At 41.2% G+C, this 19,538-nt stretch overlaps 1 protein-coding gene across 1 annotated transcript in view; it reads left to right on the top strand.

Annotated features, from left to right (window-relative positions):
* The window catches only part of pde11a (phosphodiesterase 11a), a 42,334-nt gene extending 24,036 nt beyond the window's left edge, over nt 1-18,298 (top strand). The window contains exons 11-20 of the mRNA XM_035175243.2: nt 1,219-1,365; nt 1,480-1,587; nt 3,331-3,440; nt 4,591-4,681; nt 7,629-7,729; nt 7,887-7,964; nt 8,068-8,131; nt 8,457-8,531; nt 10,249-10,332; nt 15,434-18,298. Coding sequence (XP_035031134.1) covers nt 1,219-1,365; nt 1,480-1,587; nt 3,331-3,440; nt 4,591-4,681; nt 7,629-7,729; nt 7,887-7,964; nt 8,068-8,131; nt 8,457-8,531; nt 10,249-10,332; nt 15,434-15,670 — 1,095 coding nt within the window. The 3' untranslated portion in view covers nt 15,671-18,298. The remainder of the gene's footprint in view (nt 1-1,218; nt 1,366-1,479; nt 1,588-3,330; nt 3,441-4,590; nt 4,682-7,628; nt 7,730-7,886; nt 7,965-8,067; nt 8,132-8,456; nt 8,532-10,248; nt 10,333-15,433) is intronic.
* The last annotated feature ends 1,240 nt before the right edge of the window (nt 18,299-19,538 follow it).

Below are 19,538 nucleotides of genomic sequence, written 5' to 3'. Positions count from 1 at the left end.
ATCTGATGTTTAAATGTAATGGTTTACAGGAAGGTAAACTCTCGGACATTTAGCCCACAATGCATTTGTGTTGCTCATGGGCCTTTTAATTAAGATATACTTTCTAATTAAATAACAATATCTCATTAACTTTAATGGGGAAGAAAAAAAATCTATGGCAACACAGAGGAATTATTGACAGCCTGTCATCCAGACTTCATTCTCGGGTTCCTCCAAAGAACCGCGGCAGGCACGTAAAGCATAAATATGGGCCAAGAATTCCCCAGTGAAAATAAACTAATTGTGCTATTTGAAATGGATTACTCCAATCAACAGGCAATCATTCCCAATGCATTATTTACACAGATGAAAAATGAAAATATCTACATTTTTAATTGGCGTGACATTTCTGAAATATAGATATGACCTATTTTCCTGCACTTTCATGTGTAGGATTTTCCCCTGTGGCCATTACCGTGAAGTAGGAACCCTGCTTTCCAGTGTGATTGTGTGATCTCCCAGCCCCCTCATCCAGCGTCGAGCTCTGCCTCCTGCCTTCCCCCCCCCCACTTTCTTTCGTAACTGCTCTACATTCGGAGTCGAGCCTAAGCGCCGGCACACAGACCTGGCTGACACATTTTTTTTTAACCTGGGGCCGTGAATTAAGAGAGAGGAGAAGACATGCTGACCTGACAGGCAAACGTTTGAGAGGGAAACACCGCGGCTCTGGTGGCTGTCACACGGGCAGGGAACAGAGTGGACTGAAAGTGTAACACCGATTTTTCTCAGACAGCTTTGACTCCTTGTTATGAAATCCAGGTTACGTCACGACATGATATAAATGCTGACAAGAGCCATAGAGGAAATATCTGTGCGTCGTCCTCATTAGACCACTTTGAAGAGAGGAGACATGGTTGCTTCGGGTTAATTGGAATCACGTATGTGTTGTGTGTTTTTGTTTTTGTTTGTTTAATTGTGGGGGGGGCGGGGGAGCTGTTGATTACTGCCGCACTACTGTATTACTGTGTGTGTGTGTCAATGAGCTCTGAAATGAAAATAACAGTGAAATCCTCCCTCATTAATCTTAACCCTCACCAAATGAGTCCTCGGAGTCTTAATTAGCATGTCTCCATATTTCCACGTATCATGAGAAAATGGCAGAGCATCCTCTGACCTCTCTGAACTCCCATTCTCTTTTTCCTCTATGTATTTTTTTCATATCCTAACATGACGAAACAGGCTGCTAACATCCCCCTGGTTTGCGAGCTGGGCATCGACAAGCTGTCCTTTGACGATTTCTCTCTGGACGTCGACGCCATGATAACAGCCGCTCTGAGGATGTTCATGGAGCTGGGAATGGTGCAGAAATTCAAGATTGACTACGAGGTATAAGACCACCGACTTTCTTTGTCTATTTCCTTTGCATACTTGACAGAATTTCCCCCCAGAACTCGACTGCTGACCGCTGTGCTCGTCTCTTTCTTCGGTCTTCCCCTCCAGACGCTGTGCAGATGGCTGCTGACTGTCAGAAAAAACTACAGAATGGTCCTTTACCACAACTGGAGACACGCCTTCAACGTCTGCCAGTGCATGTTTGCCATGTTAACGGTAAAGATCATACTAACTCCAGATCAGTATATGAGTCAGACACGTTCACATGCTCTTCATTTCCACAGTTGTGAAGTCATTGGTCCGACTTCGGGGTCTTCATTTGCTGTGAAGTCAAAATGTGGAAAAAACATATGTTGGTGGGACAAAATGTGTTTTATTTAAACAACACCTTGACACCTCTTTCCAATATGTGCATGATTACGATGCCCAAAGAAAAAGGATATAATCTAAAACATGTTCAAATGAATCATAAAAACATCAGTATTGTGCTCAAAAGTTTGGTGTTTAGCGCTTCAGAGAGATGGAACTGACCTAAATTTAACATTAACACATTCACATTGGAAGCTACTTTTTAAAGCTGACTGTAAAATGATGTTGATTGGTTTATAAGTGACGACACCAGCAACTCATACCAAAACTTAAGTCAGCTGTCTGCGTTGTTGTTCCAACTTGAGGTGGCTTTCCAGTCCGGAGGTCATTTTTCCAAATTGTTACACGTTAAAGTATTATAATTCCCGGCGTGAACACACCCAAGATGCATCACTCAGAAGACCATCAGAGGTGGTCTGGGAGACATGTGGCCACATTACTTTGCCAGTGTGTATCTTAATGGTTTCCTGAGCTACAATGATGGGCCGCCCACTCAAATGACGCCCTCAGCAAAAGCAGAGATACAAACTAATTCGTTGTGACAATGGCTGAGTGATCCTTCCAACAAATTTCATGCGTAATCTTGTTTACAAACAAACCAACTGACAAACAAACGGACAGGGGTGAAAACATAACCTGCTTGGCTGAGGTTAAACGCAGCATCTTGTCAAATTTAACAAGTATCCCCTCTAAACCTGCTATATTTTGCAAATATTTCATAAAACTCCGATGATGGAATAAAAATCTGTGTATCACAGCTTTTCTTTCCCTGACATTATCTTAGCTCTGCTTCTATTCAAATAAACAAGCTTAATACTTGTTCGACCACTGGAGGTCAGTGAGGCGGAGGGAGCTGCAGCAAATGGAGTTAAGGTTAATCAAGTGTCCGGTTATGATGCACCACTTCAGTGCTTATCGATGCCCTGTTATGTCAAGGTGAGACGGCTGATGATTCATTTCTGAATCAGTTAAACAGCGAGTTAAACAGCGAGTTAAACAGCGACTTCTTTGCATTGCTAATGGCACAGACAGCCCATTCTGTGCAGAGCCAAACAGAGGTGTTTATTTAAATAGAGACCCCAGGAGAATGACTTCATGCATTTTATCACGGTCCTTGGGGCAACACACTATAACACACACTTTAACACAAACAGCACGGTGTAGTTCATTAAATCAAGCGCTGCATTAATACACGGTGTCCCATCTGAATTGATTATTGGCAGAGGAAAATGAAATAGTAGTGTGTAAGCTGTTCTGGAGCCCTGCACTCTCCTGCCATGTGTTTTAATGAGAGAGAGGGCTGTGCTATCTTTGCCTCTACCCCGACAATGACCTATAGTGACTCACTCAGCACATGGCCTCCAGAACCCATTCATCCAAGCCATAAATCTCCCAGTGTGACTGCGTTACCGCAGTCCCACTGGCATTTTAGGGAGATACTGTTTTTTCTTCTTTAGGATGCTGCTGCTGCTGTTGGAGTGTTTTCCATTTTTATTCAATGTTCTCCTCACAGCTTCGCAGAATAAGAGACGAAGAGATGCGGCTGTGTTCCTCATAGTGTGTGTGTGTTTTCTCATCTGTGCCAATCAGACGGCGGGCTTCCAGGAGACTCTGACAGAGGTGGAGATCTTAGCGCTTATAGTCGGTTGTGTGTGCCACGACTTGGACCACAGGGGCACCAACAACGCTTTTCAGGCAAAGTGAGTGTTCCCCACTTCCTGTCCTTCGGTGTCAAACACACACGTAAACACGCTCCCTCCCACACACAGTTTACCGTGTGTTTTCCCACCTGCAGCTGTCAGTTCAGCCCAGATCAGCAAGAGTCAAGAGGGAAGTTGTGTAAGGCTTATATAAGGGCCTGCCTAACGAAGAGCCAGTAAACACTGCAGACTCTGAGCACATTTAGATCAGCAGCTAAAACTGTTGCTCAAAGTTTGTATTCTCTTCCCTCACTGAGGTTATTATGGTAATAATGAATCTGAAAGCAAGAGGAAAACCAGGTGGACACATAATCATGAGCTCAATTAGAAATTTTAATGGAAATAGTTTAGATATTTTTATCCACAGACACAGAATCTTTTTTAATTTTGTTGATCACGTCCCAATTGACTGATTTATTTGGCTCCATGAGGACTCGTCTAACTGGTGAAATGCTTCTGTTGCCAGTTTCATCACATCAGCTGTGAGAAATAGAGTTTGATCATTATATTGATATAAATGATCTGAATATAGACGACTGTTGAGTTCAAAATTTGCTTCTGGAGACAAAAGACAAAGGAACAAATAATAAAGCTCTCGTCTTTTCACTTTGATGTTCACATTGAACATCTTTTTTGTGATGTTCTCTCTGACCTACTGCAGCCATCTTCAGTTCTTGTAGTTTGAGGTGTTGTTTGTTCTCTTTTTAAATTTTCATTGGGAGCATTTCACTGTTTTTTTAACTGTGGAATTTATATCAAAATGAAAAATGAAAGAATGCTGAATGAATATTACAAAAACACAGCATTTCCCAAACTTAAACACCTTGGCTCTATTGACTGACTATACAAGCCTCAGTATTTCTACTCCAATTGAAATTATGATCATAGTCAATGTTGATGAGTTGAAATTCAACTGCAGTTTAGGTTTATGACTCTGTTATTACTGAGCCATAAGTTGGCGACAGCGTGCAGAGTGAATTGGTTGAGGGAATTACAACAGACTCAACAGCAGACGTTGCTTCTCAGTATGTGTTGAATGCTGATGATGTTATCCCTCTTCTTGATCCCTGTGTGTGTGTGTGTGTGTGTGTGTGTGTGTGTGTGTGTGTGTGTGTGTGTGTGTGTGTGTGTGTGTGTGTGTGTGTGTCAGGACGGGCTCAGCCCTCGCTCTGCTTTATGGGACCTCTGCTACACTGGAGCACCACCACTTCAACCACGCTGTTATGATCCTGCAGAGTGAGGTGCGCTAACGTTTTCATGAAGCTTCTGCCATAATTGCGTTCCATAACTGCATGTTGTAATGGTGCGATACACTTTGTGTTATGATTTTCAAACAGCATTTACCACTGAGTATTAAACCCTTTAACACTGTTCCACCTGTGGAGAAGACATATTTTTAAGGTCTAAGTTTGGTCTTCAAGAGTAATGCTGAACTGTGAATCGGTTAAAAAGACTCTGAAGTCATTAAAAACCAGAGTTTATCTCCAATATTCAGTATGAACAAGTAAGATTTCTGAACAGAGTTTGGAGTATTTGTTACCGCAGCAGCTCTTCTTGTTCAGGGAGCCGGGGATCATGGGTAATATCCATAGTTGAATCGTGTTTCAGTTCAGTGAGACACAGTCAGAACTCCGGTTAACACATTGATAGAATTTGTTTTTTTTTCTCTACATGAAAAGCACTTAAAGAGAAACTATATGCACCTAAATGTTGTTTTTAAGCTGTAAACTAAATTAAATTACTGTTCTCTGATGAAACAAAATCACAATTCGCAACAAATTTATTTTAAAAAATCTACATTTATTGATTGAACATGGCTTGTAACACAGTGTAAGGTTAGCTTAGCTTAGCATAAAGGCTGGAAACAAGGGGAAACAGCTAGCCTTGTTCTGTCCTAAGGTTCTATCCAGCTACCATGAACTCGATGGGTTGATAAATTAGTATAAATCTTTTTTTAAATGGACAAGTTTGGATTTTCTGCTGCCTAGTATCAAAGTTTCAAAGTTTTCTTACATACTATATCTTTCTCTTTACTCTCTAGAAGCATGTACATAAATCAAAAAGTTGAAGTCCACCTTTCCTTAGAAAGATGAAGAGTTTGTGAGCCTGAAGGTAACCACATGGTGGCTCCATGTCTGTTGTATGTGAGCGAGTAAAAAATCGTTCGCTCTGCCCTCAAATCAATGTAATTACAGAAGCGATAGATTTGGTGGTAATTGGCTGAGAGAGACATTTTACCAGGTGACTGGGTTTGCATGCGCTTGTAATTAAAGATGTTTGGCGGGAGCAGCTCACATGAGGCTTAGGTTCCAGCGTCTTCATTATCCTGGTGCTGACAACACAGTATAAGCTGACAAATGTTTGCTCGGAACATCATAATGGTTTCCGTTGATACTGGGTCTGAACTACCACTGTCCTATTAGCATATAAATGAATAGCGGGGCTAACTCAAGTCGAGGAGAAAGCTCGAGATTCAATCGGCCGGCCCTCTCCAACCACTAATTAAAATGTAAACCTTTGAACGTCACCCGCTCCCTTTTGTACCCATCACTTTCCTCTCGCCGGTTCCACTTCCTATTTCACTCGCCACCCTCCTCCACCGGCTCCAGTTGTGACAGAACGAGAGAAGTGTGATGTGTCTCTGCTGTTGCCTGGTTCAATATTTCATGTGAGCACACGAGCTGATGAAAGGGATTCACGGGGGTGGGGGTGCTGAGACAGGCTTCATACTGGAATTGTCAGCTTTTGAAAGAAAGCAGTCAGTTTAAAAGATATTATTTTATTTTATTTTTATGGCTCATTATCAATCGTCTCATTCTGGCCCTTCACTGTCATCACCTCTTCATCCTCCATGCTCTCCACAGATGCTCTTCATCCTCCAGAGGGAAGTGTCTAAGTAGTGAATGAATGTATAATACATAGCAGGGAGAGGCCTGTTTTAATCGTAGAGTCTCCAGTGAGAGATGCTGCTCACTTATTAAGAGCCGAGCTGCTGGAATCCCTACTGTCCACCACAGATCCATTCATATGTTTGTACCTTGTGCAAACTTTCTTTATTAATGAAAGAGTCAAAGTAGAAAAGCGGAATCGCCTCCCTCGCTCACCGATTCATTATTCCATTCATAAACACTCAACACTTTACTCTACAGTGCGAAGTACATTGAGATTATGAATCACTGTCATCGTGTCATTACCACTGACAGCTGTGGGGTTGCACAACTGTAATTTTCACATCTATTAAATGTGACACATTGCATTGTGGGATTGCTTTCAGAGATTAGTGATGCCATTTTCTTTCACTCCATTGTAGGGATCAATATACACCAATATATATATATATATATATATACTCACACTATATACACAAATAAATCAGTGGAATGTACGTTTGTGCATGTTGGCTCCCTGTTGTCTTCGAACACCAGAACCATTCTTCATGTTGTTAGTAATGTGCTTTCCTTTATATAACAGACCAAAATGTCTACTAAGGTCGATATACTGCATTTGTGATGTAATTTAACCAACGGAAAAGTTGACTTTGACCAAAGCAGGAGTGAGTAAATCAAGTACATCTTGATAATCTTAATGATTTGACCATTGTGCTAAAACTATTATCATACTGATTTTATTAATTTGAATAATTAAATTACTGAATTGCTTTGCAGAATTAAGAGGTGTGGAACCAGGCTGTAGCTTAAACTGAGCTGCACAAATACAAAACCATTTAAAACTTTCAACAAAGACAATCTGAGATAAAGTTTTCTTTATCTCTGTGATACATCTGTTGTTGACACAGATGGTAATTTGTAGTAGACATTTACCCGTTAATCCAAAATCCCTGTACGAAGCAAACAGTGAGCAAATCTGGGTAACAACTGGATTATTTGGAGATGATAATTGATTATAAATATTAAGTCTAATAATAAAAAAAGAATATTCCTAAATCCTAAAGATTTACACATTTAGCAATAATTGCGTCAAAAACATTGTGGCAGAAACAGAATAATAATCTATGATAGACTAGACTATGACAGATCAGCTTGATACAACAGACAAGTTGTTGTTGAATTATGTTATTTATATTATTAATTAATTGCAAAAAAGGGAACAGAAATGGGAGCTGTAACCTGTTATTTCAGGCCCTTTGTGTCCAGGCAGAAAAGTGACATGCAGTGTTTTTCTCCACAGGGTCACAACATCTTCTCCAACCTGTCCTCCACGGAGTACGGGGACCTCATGCAGCTGCTCAAACAGTCCATTCTGGCCACAGACCTCACACTCTACTTTGAGTATGTTCTGCTTATTAAACTGTTAAATCTCCACTTTCACAATAAACTGCCCAGTTCCTTCATGCTGTTTGTTGTAGGCTTCTTTTAGCTAGTACCGCCCCCTTGTGGATATTGTGTAATGTACACCTTCATGAGTGGACATTGTGTTTCCCTGCAGGAACAGAAACACGTTCTTTGAGCTGGTCAGCAAAGGAGAATACAACTGGAATGTAAAGGCTCATAGAGACATGTGCAGGTAACATCCTGCACACAGAGATAACAACAACTTTGTCTTCTTAAGAATAAAAAGAGTCTGATATAAACCAAATGAAATAAACCTGTGTGTCTGATTCCCTCAGGTCCATGATGATGACGGCGTGTGATCTCGGTGCTGTCACTAAACCTTGGGAAATATCACGCAAGGTGGGAAATATAAATATAAAATCGGTCTACTCAGCTATAAATGATAATTTTTCATGACAAAACATCAGATATTGTCCTTGTTCCAGAATCTAATTGTGAGGAACTGCTGCTTTTCTTTGTCTTGTGTAATTAGAAACAAATGTTTTTGTGTGGACTGTTGTTTGGGCAAAACAAGCAATGTGGTATATTTGGGCTTTAGAAAACTGTGAGGGCAAAGTTTACAGACCAGGGTGATGTGATGCATTGAGCTCATTCATCTTTCAGCATTCAGCTGACAGACTACAGGACCATGAAAACAGTTGCTGTCCTGCCTCTGTGTTTTCAGGTGGCAGAGTTGGTGACCAGCGAGTTCTTCGAGCAGGGCGACAGAGAGAGATCTGAGCTGAAGCTCACACCCTCGGTGAGTGCACCGAGCCGTCTCCTTCTGCAGCTTAGTGCTTTTTGCAGTTTGTCTCACCTCTGTGACCTGCAGGCTGATGGTGCTGGAGATATATTTTCTTGCAGTTCTATACATTTGTATATAAATATATATATACACTGACTGCGTAGGAGACATGAGCGCTTGTGTCTCTGTGTGAGAAAAGTGTATTGTCAGCTTGACCGCTCCACTGCCTCTCTGCTGTGCCCAGAGCAAAACTGCGGACAATCATTCTTTAAAAAAAACAAACAATAAAAAACCTTCTGCATAGGATTCACAACAAACACTGACCTTTCTATTCATTTAGCTGTAAACACAGGAGGCTTTTTGTTGTATTGAAGCTCTTCTACACTCCGCCAAGGCCCAGCAGTCCACAGCCTTATGAAACATTTAAATTACTAGATCCCGATTTTTATTTGGATTTTCACCAAATTGCACACACTCATAAATACCAGTTCCCCAAATATGCCAGATTTTTTCATGGACATCCATGAATTATTCTCAGAGAAATCAAGGTAGATGTTGAAAAACACCTCGTGATGTTGAAGAAAGTGAAACAAAATCCTGGATTTGCAGTAAAAAATTACCGGTTCTCCCATAAAGCATCCTTCCACCAAGTGACATTGAATTCAGTTAAGTGATTTTTGCATAATTCTGCAAACTAACAAACAAACCCAAATGAAAACACTAGAATCGTACTGAGTAGAGCGCACACCTCCGCCAAACCCCAACAGTCCCTACAATTTAATCAAGCTGCATTCACTCAGAAATGTCAGTTCCCTAAATGTGCCTAATTTTTTTCCATCAATATCCATGAATCATTTCTTGGGAAAATGGCGAACATTTTTAAAAATGCCTTATCTCGCAAAAGAAGGAAAAAAAATCATGGATCCACCCCCTGATCCGGATTCGCACCTAAATTGAATGGGCTCCTCCCTGACCCATACTACATCCTTTCACCAAATTTTGTGGTAATCTGTTCAGTAGTTTTTGTGTAATCCTGCTCACAAACACACAAACCAACTTACAAACAAACAGACAGGGGTGAACACATGATGTCCTTTGCAGAGGTAATAAATACATTTATTTTCTCATCCAGAGTAATAATAATAATAATAAAAACAGAAAGAGACTTTGGCCCTAATGAAGATGTTTGTCTTAATTCATGACTTATTCATATCATCCTCAAAGCCACAGCACAGGAGCAGAGTAGCCCACTGTCTGTTTGATTGAGGAGCTTTGAAGGCTCAACTGTGTTGCAAGTTCTTAAAGGGGAGGGAAAAAAACCAGCAGCCTTTCTGTTTGCAATTAATGGCTGTTGACTAATCGAGCCAGGCCACATTGCTTCCCCTCTGAAATAACTAATGCAGTAGCCTCCGGTCCGCCGCTTGTGTCAAACCTTAAACACTCCGTGTGTGGGCGTTGGAAATTAAATATTAACTTCTAAAGTCGTAGCCCAGTAACTATCTCTAAAGCGCAGCCTCGGTGGAGCCTCTTTAAGTTTTCGGCTGCAGGAGAATGAAGAAGAATAGAAAAATACATCACATGAAATAAACTCAGTTGTCTTTAACCAAAGCGGCACATTAGGGAGCATGAGCCTGATTTCATAGTAAACATAGGAACCACATTTCCCCTTTGTTTCTCCAGTGTGAGCACAAATGTAGGTGCAACTTAAATTTTCTTGTCTGCTGTGTTTCAGGCCATCTTTGATCGGAACCGGAAGGACGAGTTGCCGGGGCTACAACTGGAGTGGATTGACGGAATTTGCGCGCCGCTGTACGAGGTAACACTTGACGCTCTCGGGCCTCCTTTGTGTCGCACTTGACACACACATCAGCCTCGGACTATAGTGCTGAGCTGCCGTCCTTCCTGGGTTATTGTCCCCCCTCGATTGACGCCAGCAATGAAACTGTCACTAACAGCTATTCAGCTTTTCTTTGCAGCCACAGATTTCTCATTGAAACAACTCCAAGGTCTCATCCTAGCAGAATGAGTGCGCACTTTCCAACTGCAGAAAAAAAACTCTTGTGTGAACAGAGCTGTGATTTTAGTCGGGTTAAATCGCTCGGCGGTAAAATAGCGTATGGATGTGGGCCAATTCAGGCAATGATGCTGCACTTCTGGCCCCGAGAAAATAGGTGTGCGCCTAAATTGGCCCATGTGGTTAATGGTGAATACAGTCCAAATAGCTCAAAACTAATTCTGGCCACCTTTGGCTCCTTTGTGTAATGCGCGGTATTGCTATGGCTTACTTGTGGCCCAGATCTGGCAAACAGAAGTGGACCGCCCAAGTGCCATCATTCCACGGGGTATGTGGGCCGGATGGTAGTGTTTAATGCCAAATCTGGGCCAAACTAACTTTGCAACGTTAGCTCTAAGGTAGTAGAGTGTGTGAAAAGAGCTTTGATGTTAGTCTAGTTAATTCCTGTAAGACAGTATATGGATGTGGGCCATCCCTGGCAATGATGCGGCACTTCTGGCCTTCTTTTGGCCTGGACAAAATGGATGTGAGCCTAAAGTGGCCCATTTGTAAAATACAAAATGTGGCCCAAATATCCCAAAACAAATCTGAGCCTTTTTTGGCAAACGTGGTGCTCTAGGCAGGCTGTAATTTGGATGTGAACCCAAAGTGGCCCATGTGCTGAATGGTGAACATGGCCCAAATAGCACAAAACTAATTCGGGCCATCTTTGGCACCTCTTGTTGTTTATGTGGGCCGGATGTGGGCCGGATGTGGGCCGGATGTGGGCCAAATCTGGGCCCAAAACAGCTTCCCTGCACAGTAATGAAATAAGGACTCGCTCTTGACTGCATGCTTTTCTTTTGAGACGTATAAAGAAAAACAAACTGATTTTATTGTAAGAAGCCAGCAGAGTGAGAGCTAGAGATTATCTTTGAGGGAATTATACCCTGCACAGATAATGGAAATCTATACAGCAGTCCTTGCTGGTATAGCAATGCGTGCGCCTGTGCTACTGAATGACGTCAAGAGCGCTCACCTGCCCCTCCCTCTTGCCGGCAGCGGTGGCTGTGTGGGAGGAAGAAGGCCGACTTCACTGAGGAGATGAGGTCTGTTAAGAGCTGAGGAGCGTCGAAGGCAAATTCATGAAAGTCAAACACGAGGAGGAGTCGTGAAAGAAGTCGAGGATGAAATAGTTCATTCATTCTCTGAGCAACAGGGCGATTTGTCTGCTTTTGTAGCATCAGACCTCCTCCTCCTTTGTGCTGTCATATTAAAACACACATTAGTTTTAGTCAACAAACAATAGATCATCCTCACGTCTATTGAATTATCTCAGAATCAGGGTGTAAAGTTGGAGCAGACTGTGATCTGTGCTCTGCTTTCACCATTGTTGCTGTCTGTGTAGTGCAGATAAAAAGGCTTCAAAGTGGTGTGTGTTGTCTGCATGTGTGTGTGTGTGTGTGTGTGTGTGTGTGTGTGTGTGTGTGTGTGTGTGGGGGGTTGTCTCCACACTGCTCCATGTGATGTTTGGAGAATGCAGATATGGAAGCTTACGATCACGCTGCTGCTGCCAATTAAACTTGCAAGGGGGAGAGGAGAGGAAGTTCGGAGGCGACAGGGTTTTTTGTCCGTGGGCGGAAGAGATCTCGTTCTTGATCTCACTGATCTCCTCCTCCTGGTGGTGGCTCGCTACTTTGTGGAATATTAATCCCCCCCATTATATAACCTTCCATCTCCACACCCCAGAATATGACAGTCTCTCTCGCTTCCTCTCTCCTTCCTACATCAGTGGAATAATAATGCTTTGCAAACCAGTGACAGTGTCCCACAGAGGGGACGTGTTCTGCAGAGAGAGAGAGAGAGAGAGAGAGAGAGAGAGAGAGAGAGGTGGAACTGTTCTCCTCCAGAGGATCATGTTCTTTTAACCCGCAGACGAGACAAATCTGTAAAGAATCAGTGACTTCGTGTTTTGTAGTTTGTTGATGGATGTAGGCCACATGCCATCGCAGTGTGATGATGCCTTCAAAAGTTCAAATGTGCCTTCACTGATGCACATGAGACACAACTTAAACTCAACACAAAGGTGTAACAGATGGTTTATTTTACCCTATGACACAGTTATAAGTAGATATAAGTATTTATTCATTATTTGTTGACAACCATAAATCTTCCTGTACTACTCCATGAGTCGTTGCTGATGTATAATTATATCATCATACGTTATATATAATATAAATATTTCATGATTACTGATATGTATTTTGCATTGACACTTAAAAAAACGTCCCTACATTTGCATACAACTACATTGTAATATGTTATAAATCCTTTATTGCATGTTTGTATACTGATGTATTACATTTTGTTTTAATATAGTTTAATCTGTTGATGGTTTTCTTGATTAGTATAAACACTAAACATGGAGGTTAACAAACATTCTTAAAGTGAATCTGATAAAAATGTAACTCTTACTGATTATCTGTTCTGAGTTAATAATAATAACAGTAATAATAATAGAAAAATGAATGATTAATTAATTAACCCACCACAGCAAATGTCGGATAATAGTGGAAAATGCCAGTTTCCTAAAGCCCATGTCTTGTTGATGTGTTTAGATAATTCTATTCAATTTTATTTGTATTGCACCAAATCACAACATACATTATCTCAAGGCATTTTACATAGTTAGATCAAGACCATTCAAAATGATAGAGAAACCCAACAGTTCCCACAACAAGCAAACATATGCGAGCGACTATGGAGAGAACAACCGAACCAGTGTGGGCGGCTGGCTGCCTCGACCGGTGTGGGTGAGAGGAGAGCTGGGTGGGAGATCAGGAGGAGAGAGATAATATATATCTTATTTTCTTCGATCGATGGTCCAAACCCCCAAATCACTGATTTACAATCTCATTAAGCATCAAATCCTTTCATTTCAGGACCGGAAATCAGACATTTGACCTTTTTTGCTAAAACCAAAAACATTACCGAAAGAATTATTCACCAAAAAAGCTGTGGATTCATTTTCTGTTGATCCAGATGTTTAATGAATCATTTCAGTTCTACATTGGTGCACAGACACATGACACATACATACATCAGGAGCAGGAAGCGGAGCAGAGGCAGCCTGACTCCAGAAATGTGCATCGGCTTTATCTCAAATCGTAGAAATGGAAATCCATCCTGCGCTCTAATGTTGATCACAGATGAACGGCTTCATGATTAGTAGCACACACATTCCTGCAGTTACTACATTATGAATTATTACGTCACACCTGAGTAGAAATTATGAATTTTCCATCAATAAAAGAATGTGTTCTTGATTTCTTAACTTGGCCACGTTCTAGAGTTTAATTCTAGTTGATCGCCAACATCTTTTTTTTTTCATCGTATTGTTCTTACATAGTGAAAACACTCTCTCTGACGATAAATGCAAACTGTCGGCCTTCATTTATACTTCAGTTAAATGGCAGCTGCAGATTTGATTTTCCCTTTTTCATGCAAAAAAAACAACCTCCAGTAGATGCACCTATTTATTTTACTCATTTATACAATGGCTGTCCATTCTCCTCCTATACATGTGTGTGAATAAATGAAAGACTGTATTGTTTCTAATGTGGGACCCAGGCCCATGTGTTATATTTCCACATGAAACGGGGTTAATGAAACAATAAGTTATCACACAGGCGTCCCTGGAAATCCAGCAGGCGACAGTGTTAGCAGAACAGAGGGAACACAATCCCTCCTGTCATTTTAATAAATTACCTGCAGGTAATTTATTTTACTTATCTGTCATTTACAGTTTTGGCGCAGAAAAAAAAAAGACAAATGCAGCTAATCTCAGTCATACATGTGCGTCTAATCTTTAAAGAGCAGCCATTTAATGGAACGCTGCTATCAAGCGACTGTGTGTTGCCGGGCCTTGTGTGTTTTTGTTTAATTTGCTTTGCACATATACTGAATGCTGCGTTTGATGAACAATGTGCTGCTTCTCTAGTTTACATACACTGGTGTGTGCCGCTCATGTACATTCAAGTCTTTGAGCTGAGCGTCACATTCTCGAAGAAGATTTTTTAAATTCCAATTCTCAAATTGTAAAATTAGTGACGTTGGTGATCCCTGATATTTCCTCTAGCGCCACCATGAGGTATACATTTGCAGCTTTGAATGAAATACTGACACGGAAATCATATCAGATACTTGATGTTGCCCTCAGGATAATATGTGGTCATTTTCACGATCTCCTGACTAGCGCCATCATCAGGTCAGATTTTTTTAGCTTGTCCAATACTTAGGTTAATTACCTTAATACTTCAATATCCAATCACATTACCCATAGCATTAGCTGAAGCTTGTGTTTGTAGTAGGTTACCATTACCAAATTAGCATTGCTAGCATCACAAAGCATTTAATTTTAAGAAAAACAATGCTTTAGGTCTGTGAATATAATGTGATTGTAATTTATGAGTCACAGATTCTGCTCCTTTTTATGCTAGTGGTGCTTTTGCTTTTTCCAGTTCAATTTAAGTCCATGCACACGTCCATGTTTTAAAACCAGTATATAACTAGAATGGCACTCAAGAGAGATGATACTGCCGCCAGGGTCCAACAGTCTCCTTATCAAACAACATTTAAATTCACTAGATCCTGATTTTTTTCATCAACATCCATGAATTATTCTCTGAAAAATTGAAGAAAATGTTTTAAAAAATGCCCGATCTCACAATGTTAAAGAGTCTGCACCAAAATGTAACGGTTTCTTGCCTGAGTTCCAAGTTCCGTTATAATCCGTCCCGTAGTTTTTGTGTAATCCTAACAAATGACCTCCTCGATGGAGGTAGATGAGGTTTTTAAGACTATATACTACACTATAACACTATAGACATTAAGTGTTCTCCTCTCTCCCTCTTTCTCTCTCCAGACTTTGGTCAAGTTGAATCCCAAACTCCAGCCAATGCTCGACATGATCAGAGCGAACAGGGACAAATGGGAGGAACTGAACAAGAAGAGACAACGTGGCCAGAGCGTGTCTGCGCCCTCCAGCCCGTGCAGCGTCGACGGCACAGAGACCAGCGGCTGCACCGTGGCCAAAACCGGCAGCTCACCCTGCTGCAGCGGTGGCGATGCCGACGGCACAACATCCAAACCTGTTAGTTAGCTTCTGTCGCCACCTGCGAGTTGATGTCTTAGGCTTCTTTCCTCTTAAATGCAGCCTGCAACAGAGGCAGTGCAGTGCAGTGCATGCAGAGGTTGTTGGGCTCTGCTCCTCTTCGCTTTTGCTACTAGAGATGAGCTTTAGACTTGAGTGCGGCGCTATCGTAGAGGTTTTTCTGCTCCCTTCAGTCTTCCCGTGTGCTGAGGGCTGACAGAGCTGTGTTTGGCACGCTTGTCGGAGCTGCCACGAATCAGCTGATGACACCATGTCAGAAAGGAAACTCAAAGCACTGTGTCAACATGTCAACCAGTGAGCTAACTCCAACTATTCTGGGCATTGCACACATTTTCTGCACAAAAAGGCATGAAGAATATCGCAGAGGAACATTCGCCTCTGCTGTGGTTGGTTTTCTCGCTCCCGGTACCTCCTTGTTGCTCACATTTTGTCCGGGGTGACAGAGATCTGTTTTTGTAAATTTGTACATAGGCAGTTGAGTTAAGTGCTGTTTGAAAAGGCTCTGGATTGTATGGCTGTAGAGTCTCTGAAGGATAAAGCGGTGCAGGAACAGCAGGACCTGTGACAATGCTTGCAATGCAAATTGAGTGCTCCGCCCCCCCCTTCCTGTGCCTTGTTTTAAGATCCTAATGGAAATGCATGGCCTCCTCACCTAGATTCTTAGATAGTATGGAAATCCATGTTGAACCATGACGTTGTGTTTCTTTTGCCGGAATTTGTAAAACCAATGACTGCAGTTTTGTCTCGACCCCATGTTAGCCACAACGCACTGACATTATATATACGTATGGAAAATCTATTTTGCCCAGTTTTATAAATGCAGGGTCTCACTTGTCACACAAACACATACACACACAATGTGCCTTGATGAAGATATTCTGGAATCATAGATAAATAAATTTCTACCCATCTACTGATTAAACACTGACAGCTCAAACATACAGTAACACACAGTAGTTCCTAATGCAACAGAAGTACACCAAAGTTCTCAGGAATACACTTAGTCGCTTTCTGTTGGAGTCAGATAAGGTCAGTCGCACTCAAATGTGCTAACAGCCACTTAGCTTAGCATAAAGACTGGAAATAAAGGGAAACAGCTAGCCAGCAAATTGTCCTTTTCACACATTTTGTTTTATACTTTTTAAATAAAGTAGATTCAACGTGTTAATTAATGAGCTTTAGAGGTGTTGGTAGACGGATTCTGTTTCACAGGCCGCAAATAAAGATGGACGACGCATCCCCTTTTCCTCCCACTATTCCGAAATGAAGCCGAAGCATCCCGAATGCTGCCATCTTGCACAGATCACGTCATTTCAGGCCAGAGTCTGCGCAGTCTCGATCGGCCAATAAAGCCACAGCCACGAGGTCCCATCCAAAAATGGAAATCCAAACACTTGAACAATCAGTGTGAGAGGAAGTACCTTAAAGCATGCAGTACCACCAGCAATTGTGGGGGGGCACTGCAGCCAATAGTTCAAGAGAGACAGCCATAGGACTCGACGAAGACATTTTAACAAAGAATTCATCGTCCAGGAACATTATCACATACTCCTCCACCGTTTGTTGTCAGAAACTCTCCACTCTGCGCTGCCCTCTAGTGGATGTATGACTTAACAACCATGCCATTGTAAAAGACACATGGAAGTATGTGGGCAGTGATGGTAACATCGTTTGAAACGGACAAATCTCTATTTATACACATGGGCAGCATAAACAAGCCTTAACATGGAGGAGGCAGGGTTTATGATCCATACCGCAGCCAGCCAGCAGGAGGCGATCGAGACGCTTTGGCTTCACTTCAGGGAAGCGGTCATGTCGTCCATCTTTATATACAGTTTATGGTTGTACAGGACCAGGCTAGTTTGCTCACTGTAGCATTATTCAACGGACAGATATGAGACTTATATCCCCTCGTTCAACCTTTACTCAGAAAGCGAATATGTGAATTTCCTAAGACTTTTCCTTAAATTTCTTTTTGTGTCTTTTCTCAAAGCTCCCTAATTTAATAGAAGACTGAAGACCTGTAGTACTGAAGTGCCCATGTAGTCACAAACTGTTATTTTCCTTTGATGATTATTATTCTAAGTATTTTTTAAATGGGGGTTTGTATGCCTTATGAATTGTGTTGTACCTTTGTTAATTGGAATTGTGTTAATTGGACTGTGTCATCGTGTGGCATGGATCTGTGTGCTCTACTGTATTTTAGTTGAAGAGCTGAATTGAAGTCAACCAGAAGAATTATGAATTGCATGTTTTATGCAGTATTAAATCCAACCACTTGCTAATGTAGCAAACATGTGAGCCGACAAATACCTCGTACTTTGAACTTCACCAGTAAAACACACTATCTCATCGGGAGAAATGCATGACTTAAATTCTATTGCATCATGTTACGTGAATTATGGATATCGTTGTTCTATTTTTCTATTAGGTCTCCAGACGTGGCCGACTTCTACTCGTCTTTTTTGCAATGTAACGTGCTTCTTGTATTTCTTCTCCCCTCTCAGTTTGGACTCTGGATTTATTTACGGCGGGCTAAACTGAAGGAATCTTTAAGGCATGAAAAGGCAAATGTGCAATGTTTCTGTTCAGAGTTTAAATAAAAAGATGCTGCTACGTGTGCTCCAGTTTATTCTGACATCAACCAATAGCAGATGATGTATTCCATTATTCATTTTTATTTTTAATTACTTTATTCTTTTATTAGTCACAAAATGGGGACATTTCCTATATTGCAGGAGCAAAGGGGACAGTTAAAAAGAAGCGTCGGTAATAAAGTAATAAACACGTCATCATGCAATATAAAGATAATGAAATATAAAAATAGCAATCACCTACGTAGACAGGTAGGGTGTAGAATATAAGTGGTGTAACTCCACTGGAACTAAGTACATTTACTCAAGTGCAAGTTTCAGGTACTTGTTCTCATGTATTTCTATTTTGTTACTTTATAAAACTCAATGACATGTTATATTGTACTTTTTACTCCATTACATTAATCTGTCAAGTTCACTTATGGATTAAAATGGCACATATGATGAGTTCATAACATATGATTTACTCAAATGTATATAGAAGCATATAAACTTTTAATACATTATATAACACTAAACACTGACAGGGGCATTTTACATTGATAATTTTACTTCTCATGGAGGATTTGTATTTCCCAGTTCTGCCACTTTTACTTTCTAAATTATTAAATAGCCTTGACTCTTCCTCCTCTGCTGATTCAGTTTACACAGTATTTCTCCCAGTGCAGTGCTGCCCTCATGTGGACAAATGTATCTTTACACACAAGCTGTATCCCTCAATGAAACGCTGGTGGTAAGAGGATTTCATTGAGACACATTCAAAGCCATTAAGAAAAAAGAAAAAAAAGAATGATGCAGTCAGATAAGGAAGCTATAAACATTTAAGCAGGAAATAAGAGCTATAGCTGAAAAAACAAGGGTATATTATGCAACGATGACAGCTCATCAGTGATGAATAAGAAATAACATTAAAGTCTAAATCCTTCATATTAATATGCAACATATTCATTCACAGTCCTGGGTAATGAACTGCAGAGTGAGGAGTGTTACAGCCAGTGTGTGTTTCACTGGCCAAAGCTGAGCTCTATTGCTGTTGATAGGTGGCGCTGACGTCAGTGTGTGGGTGGCTGTGTGGGTGAAGACGATTCCCAAATGAGCCTGTGTGTATAATAAATAAATAAGTCAAGGAGCAGAAGACGAGCTCTGCTAAACTCCTCTGTGCAGGATTACCGTGAGCTCAGTGCGGCAACACGAGGTCGAGGGGGAGAGCAAATAAAAAGCAGCTCCCAGGACTAGTTGACCCTCCCAGCTCTGCCTGACAG

This window comes from Hippoglossus stenolepis, chromosome 13 (genome assembly GCF_022539355.2).
Source record: "Hippoglossus stenolepis isolate QCI-W04-F060 chromosome 13, HSTE1.2, whole genome shotgun sequence".
In the NCBI taxonomy this organism is placed as follows: domain Eukaryota; kingdom Metazoa; phylum Chordata; class Actinopteri; order Pleuronectiformes; family Pleuronectidae; genus Hippoglossus; species Hippoglossus stenolepis.
Note: the sequence above shows the minus strand (reverse complement) of the source record. Positions and strands in the feature narration are given on the sequence as shown.